Source organism: Populus euphratica, unplaced genomic scaffold (genome assembly GCF_000495115.2).
Source record: "Populus euphratica unplaced genomic scaffold, PopEup_1.0 scaffold129.1, whole genome shotgun sequence".
Lineage (NCBI taxonomy): Eukaryota > Viridiplantae > Streptophyta > Magnoliopsida > Malpighiales > Salicaceae > Populus > Populus euphratica.
In genome coordinates this window covers 996464-1003432 of record NW_011499907.1, presented here as the reverse complement: position 1 = coordinate 1003432, position 6969 = coordinate 996464, and the positions used below count along the sequence as shown (strand labels likewise).

At 36.4% G+C, this 6969-nt stretch overlaps 1 protein-coding gene across 1 annotated transcript; it reads left to right on the top strand.

The window, feature by feature from the left end:
• Nucleotides 1-245: 245 nt before the first annotated feature.
• LOC105133517 (uncharacterized) lies at nucleotides 246-4027 on the top strand. The gene is made up of 3 exons (XM_011037555.1): nucleotides 246-862; nucleotides 1482-1628; nucleotides 2151-4027. Exons 2-3 carry the CDS (start codon nucleotides 1493-1495, stop codon nucleotides 3419-3421), a joined length of 1407 nt encoding a protein of 468 aa, XP_011035857.1. The 5' UTR covers nucleotides 246-862; nucleotides 1482-1492; the 3' UTR covers nucleotides 3422-4027.
• The last annotated feature ends 2942 nt before the right edge of the window (nucleotides 4028-6969 follow it).

Here is a 6969-nt window from a genome sequence, read left to right as displayed (position 1 = left end):
CACCATCTTCCATGTCGCACACAAGAGACAAGAGTATCTCGAAGGGCCAAATTTTAAGACGCCACTATGGCTGCTCCACGTGTCAAAATTCTGTTTTTTCATAAACTTCCTTACATCATCCTTGCCATCATTAGTTAAGCTAAGGCCACCAGCGCACGAGTCGTTTTCCAGATCTGTCCTTGGAGATCCCAGAATCCTTACGTGGCAATTTTCGTAATTCCTCTTCAGATCCTTTCCTCATTTGGTATTTTCAGCTCTTTTCACAGCGAGCCTCGAGGACCCTCTCCTTGGATCACCGAACAGACCCCTAAATTTCCTATAAATCGTGCCCTAACCCTGCCAATCCTCGATCCCATATCTTCATTCAATTCAACTTCCAAAGTCTCCAATTTTCTTTCATTTTGATTCAATTCGATCTTGTATTCTTTCAGTTCGCTCTTTTCTCTATCGAGCGAACCTACTTTTACCCCTTGCCGTGCTCTCGATTCATTTCTAGGGTTAGGGTTTTGAGATTCTCCTTGATTCTTTGATTCCGAAGTGGGTTTTGTTCGATCTTCAAGTCTAATCTTGTATATTTGAATTTCATTGCTTAAATTTATCTGGGTCAGTTTAACATCTAAAAAATTTCTGAAATTTTGAAAATTCACGGTTCTTATTAATTCTTCAACTTTATCCATTTTCTGTTTGATTCAATTGTTTTCCCTTCTGCCCCTTGTTTGTTACTTTTTTATTTTGTAAAGTTGTGCTAATACGATAATACAAACTAGGGATCTATAATTTTTTTTATTTGTGAATTAGGGTTTTTGGTAAATTCGATAATTTCAATTTCATCAATCCTGTTCAACGACCAATTTTAGAAAAGGTAAGATCGAGCCCCTCTAGCTTATTCAATATTGAATTTTTTTTTCAAGTAATAAATTTAGTTGTAGATGGTTATTTTTGATTGGTTATCACTTTCTTTTATTATAAAAATAATAATTTTATTACACTCGAATTAATAAAAAAATTGGTTTGCTAATAACATCATTAATTAATTTTAAATAAAATATTTTTCATGGCTTGTGAAATAAAAGTGTGCTAATATCAAGAAATGAAGTTCGTAGAGGGAGCGCATAATGGCTACATATAGTAGTATATGTTGGCCCTTTTTGTTAGTATGGTAGATACTAAAATTCCCATATGCTTGAAAGTCCTTAATCGCTATCCTTTTGGTAATTTGGGTAGTTTCCACTTTAGCTTCTTCTTGTTTGTTTATGTGAAAAGAATCTTACCTTTCTATCTTCAACTTTTCAGAAATGTAAGAAAATAGTAAGAAAAGTCGCCCTTCTAGGCAGCTGATGTCATAATTTTTGTGGGATAGTGTATATTTTCATTTCTAGAAAACCAGTCTGCTGTTGTGTTTTCGTGAAAGCATCTGATACTTTGAATCTTTTCTTTGTTTCTGTGTTTCTAATATGAGTGAAGATGATTCTGATTTGCAGATAAAATTAAAATGATTCACAAACGTGCTTTTTCTGATGATAATTTATATGAGTTTGCTTGTAAGCACCCCAGACAAATGGAGCGCATTGATCAGATTGCTCCTATTTTCCCATTAGACAGCGGGCACCAGAAACATCTTGTTTCAGGTAAAGGAGCTGCTGCTGGTGTCTGTTATTTACGAGTTTTTGCATTGCTTTGGACTTCGAAACTTGTTACAAAGTGGATTGTGGAGTTGTACTTTTATTCTTTTCTCCATTTCATTTAGCCTGTCCAATCTGATGATTTGATATTCAAAAAACTTAAGGATGAAATTCTGGCTTTTATGTTATGTAGATCTTGGATTGGAAATCGTTCTAATGCTGATTTGTAAGAGTATATTGGTGGACTTTTCATTATGATTGTTGTAATATGCACGCAGTGGTTCTGATATTCTGTGCAACAAATTCATTTTGCGCCTTGCATGTTTGGTTTTTTGCCTATTAGAAGTCAAAAAATTCACGAATTTTTTAGAAGATGCTAACATTCTAGTGCTACAGATCTTATAGGGATTAAAAACACAATAGTGTGTTTTGTATTCACTTTCTTGTGTTTCCATAATTACACGCCATATTTTAATTTGTTAAAGGAGTTCACTAGTTTATTAACTGATCTGCAATATGATAATGAAGGTGATGACAGTTTTAGAAAGTGTCAAGAAGTAGGGAGGTCTGGAAGTGACTTGTTCAGTGAATGTTCAAAAGGGACTAGCAAGGGATTTGAAACTGGTGATAATGGTTGTTTCCCCCACTTTTTGTGGATTGGCAATGGGATTCTTGAAGCTGATAATTTATCATTCTTCCCAGAATATTTTGATCATGGGCACCAGCGCAGGGCTTTACTTGAGCCTGAAGAGGCCTGCTCATCTCTTGATTACCCTTTTCAGAAGCAGGTTTCTGTTGGACCAGAGCATCAAGCTTATGTCCCGGAGTGGGACTCCCAGTGTTCAAGCACCTCCCTGAACCAGCTAGATGACTCTAACCTTCAAGTTGCATGTGCACATTCATCTAGCCCAGGTGTCATAATTGATGGTGGTCGCGATGAGAACCTGATGGGTACTTGTATCCTTCCCATGCCTGACTTGGAAGCATCTGCAAATTACTGCTATGAAGCCACCAATCATGACTGTGCATGCCCTGATGCAGGTTCTATCAGATGCATAAAACAACATGTCTCAGAAGCTAGGCTGAAACTTAGAGAGAACCTTGGGGAGGAGATATTCGAGGGGTTGGGGTTCTGTGATATGGGAGAGGTGGTTGCAAATAAATGGACTGATGAGGAAGAGCAAGCCTTCCATGAGGTGGTCTTATCTAACCCTGTTTCTTTGGGAAAAAATTTTTGGGACCATCTGTCAGCAACATTCCCTTCCCGAAAAAAGGAGGAGCTTGTCAGTTATTATTTCAATGTATTCATGCTCCAGAAACGTGCTGAGCAGAACAGGTTTGACCCTCTAAATATTGACAGCGATGATGACGAGTGGCAAAAAATTGAGGGTGAAACAGTAGAGGAAGATGAGGATTCTGCAGTGGAATCTCTGACTGGTCAGGATTCCTCTGCTTACTGTCAAGAGGATCGTGCTGAGAAGTTCAATGAATATGTTGAGGATGAGGATGAAGCTGTTGCTTCTAGAGATGGTGTTGATAATGTTGTTCATGGAATTGCAACTGATGCGGAGTATGAGGGAGATGTAGATGATTTTTCAGGAGCACATGTTGGGATTTACCATGGTGATTGTGTTGGTGACCTCGGACCTAAACATTTCAATGTAATTGCTGGGACCAACACAGATGATTGTGATGTTCAAGATGATTCGTGCACATCATATGAGCATCAACGAGACAACATTGATTGCTATGGTCCACTTGATATGGGAACTGATGGGAGACACTCCAGTCAAGAGTAATATTTTCACAGTAAATATTATTGATGGTTTGGTTCCCCTGCTGTTCGGCTAGACTGGATATTATCAAGGGATTGATGTTATTAGTCATTGAAACTTGAAGAAGCTGATACCTTTATTCAATGTTGATTGTTGGGAAGAGTGGTTGTCCCATGCATCCCTCCAAATTAAAGTTGGTTCTAGTAGGCATCAATATTCAAGAGTCTGGTAGGTCATCAGTTTCCAGGACTGGCCTTTCAAGGTTCATGTGGCTCAATTAAGAAGCATTTCAGATAGACAATTACTAGTAATACTACTGCAAAATCCAATTTTGCTTGCAAAATTTTGAATATGTTGGTGGAAGGGCATTTTGCAAGATGCAAGTACTTTTATAGGGCGTGGTTGATGATCTTGAGTGAGCCAATGGAATAATCGTGGTAATATGCAGAGCTATGGGTGCGCGATTTGTTCAGCTGTTTAGCGTGACTTGAATCATGTTTCTCTTTATCTCTGCGTGATCAATCTCATGGTAATTATCTTGCAGTTTAATCAACCCTCTGTAAGGCCACTTGGACCAACATCTAAATTGAATGGTGTCGTCAAGGCATTTTATTTTATCTTCTTTGGTTCCTCCTCCATGCTTGGCCTTTTTTTTCCCCTTCAAATGTTCCCGGTGATGGTTTTTATGTTATTAATGTTTCTGTTAATGTTGCTTGTGTTTCCTGCCCCCATGAATTTTGTAGATGCTTTAGGGTTAGCTTTGTAAGAGTGACCTCCATGTCAGCATAACGATATTCCCCACAGTAAGATTGAGTGCTATTCACTGTTTTCTCGGCAAACAGCCTCACTAGCTCTCTCCCCTTGACTGTGTGCATGCATTTATGTGAGTCTATTTATTTCGGTTTATGTAATTGCAGTTTCCTGGACTTGGAAGCGATCGTACTTGTTTTCCTGCAACTTGGTCATCAATGAACAATTTTGCTGTTTTCACAGCATTCATGGTTAATTATTTTTGGTTAAATCTCAGACCTGTTTTTCTCACAACCTCCATTTAAGAATGGTTGCATGAAATTTCATCTGCCGTACCTCTCCTTCATTCCATTGGAACTCTTGGGGTCTGTCACAGGCGCAGGAAGCTGTGTATAAACTTGTTATAATTCCACCTTCTAGCAGAAGTGCACAGGAACTCTAAATTGGCTGTTTCGTTAAGTTATTGTAGTTGGATTGTTCTGATACTGATGACAGCAACCGGTGCATGGCAGAGCTGTGTGTTTCCAGTTTATAAATGTAGTTTTTGTTTCATGGAAAACTGCATGGATAGATTAACAAAATAATAATAATGTAATTCTGACTCCGATTTAACTGTGGATGGGGCAAAACCCAAAAAGACGTTGAGATTCGAGCGCAATATAAGAATTCTTTGAGAAAAGATGGCCATGGAAATGTTTGGAGAACTGTAGTTCTGGCAACTTGTTCAAATGGGGTGGAAGCCCAGCAGCCATTGCATCAGTAGATTGTTACTAAACTAGAAGCATTCAAGCTGAAAAAACGTTAAATCTGTGGTCTCATCATCAAAATAGAAAGCAAGGTATGAGATGGACAGCACTCGAATCCAATTTACTGCTGGGGTGTTGACGAAGCATTGAATCTATAAAGTTGCTTGCCAAAACAGGCATCACGGGCTATTATCTAATAAACAAGCAAAAAGAAGCGGGGGTGGAATTCAACTCCAATCAAACAGCATCTGCATCTTGCACTGAAGTGCCTCTCTGTAAACTGGACTGAAGATATAAAATTGTTACTGCTCAAGGAGCATGGTGCCACATCTCGGAACTTAATTCTGGCAAAAGAAAAGAGATTGTTAATTTCTAAACCAACCTTTCATGGATTGTTTATTAATATTTGCAGCTCCAATAATTAAGTACAAAGTCATGGTTTTTCCTCTTCATTTTTTTTAAAGGGCAAGAGCAAGTTTTTTAAGCTTTTCAATAATGGCTCACATTCAAAATTGGGATGCTCTTTCCTGTCCTTCCTTCAAGTATCTAAACAGAGATGATACCCTTTTCGATTCCTAAATTTGTAATTAGCAATTGTCTATACCTGTATACCAATTCATATCCGCACCTATTATGAGAAGATAAAAGCGTTCCTTGCCAGCTTAGAGGTGGTCTGGCTGGCAGAGGAAGTCTGGTGGTGCTTGGTGCTGGTGCGGAGGGGCTGGTGGTGGAGAGGAGTCGAACGCGATCGAAGACAGTAGAGGTTGATCAAGAGATGAAGGAGATTGAGTTAGTCAACTAGCTCAAATAGACCAGAATCTGGTAAAAATGGTAAAAAGCACAAAGTAGAAACACATGGCATGGTGAATTCACATAATCTGTGCAAGCCTGAGATAGTTCATGCATCAACAATAACCCAAGTATTGGATCTGATCCATGTTGGCCAGCCTGCTGACATAGGTTTTTCCCATTGTCTCTTATTTCCATTTGAGCTTAAATTAATTCAGTGGCCACTTCTATTAACTGTGGTCCGTAATCTCAGATCTCTAAAGATACTAAATCATCTGAGTTGAAGATTTTTTTATTCTAATTGTTGCCAAACTTCTTTTTAAATAGATTAAATTAAGAGAGGAACTGGTGGCTTGGATGTATTGGGATAACCCAGTGATTAGTTGATCAAATACTCGAGTATAGGGATGAAAAAAAATCGATTAAATTAAGAAAATTGAAAAATAAATAATTAAAAAATTAAACTGTAAATAAAAAATTTGATTAATTTTTTTTTAAACCAAGCCAAACCAGAAAAAATCAAGTTGATCGGTCTGAACTGGTTGTTTTATAAAAACCAAAACTAATTGGTTTGAATCGGTTTTGATTTAATTTTATTTTTTTATAAACTGATTTTAGTTATTTTTTTTAATAAAAACTAAACCAAATAAAAACTAATCATTCTACTAGAATAGAATAAGAGAAAATTTAGTATTTTCACTAAATTGATTTTTTTAATCTCTTAGAGCTGATTTTTTATTATGCTTTCTATTAACAACTTGATTAAAATTACACATTATTGAAGATCATGTGTAATTCTATTTAATGAAAAATAGTTTTTTTTTTATATTATGACAAATAATAATTAAAAAATTGAGATAAACTGAAAGGTATATATCAAGTAAATTAAAATTGACTCTTGAATGATTTCAAGTGTTTCAAATCACAACTTTTTTAAAAGTGTGATATTATTTTTTTTTATAATATTTTTTATTTATAAATATGTTAAAATAATATTTTTTTATTTTTAATATCAAAACAGTTTAAAAACATTAAAAAAAATAATTAGCCAGCCTCTCTGTTTGGACAGCAATCTCAAACTGTCTTTTAATTACACTTTAGGATCAGTTTAGATAACAATCCCAATTTCTTCTCCATTCTTCAACCAAAAAACTACAGCCAGATTGACCTGTGAATCCAAAAGGTCTTGGATACCGTTTAGTTTGATTATAAGAGCTTAATCCACTTTCCAAGTTGAGAAAGTAGGAAGCTTATTAGAGAAGCAAGCCTTGCATAACAAGACAATGC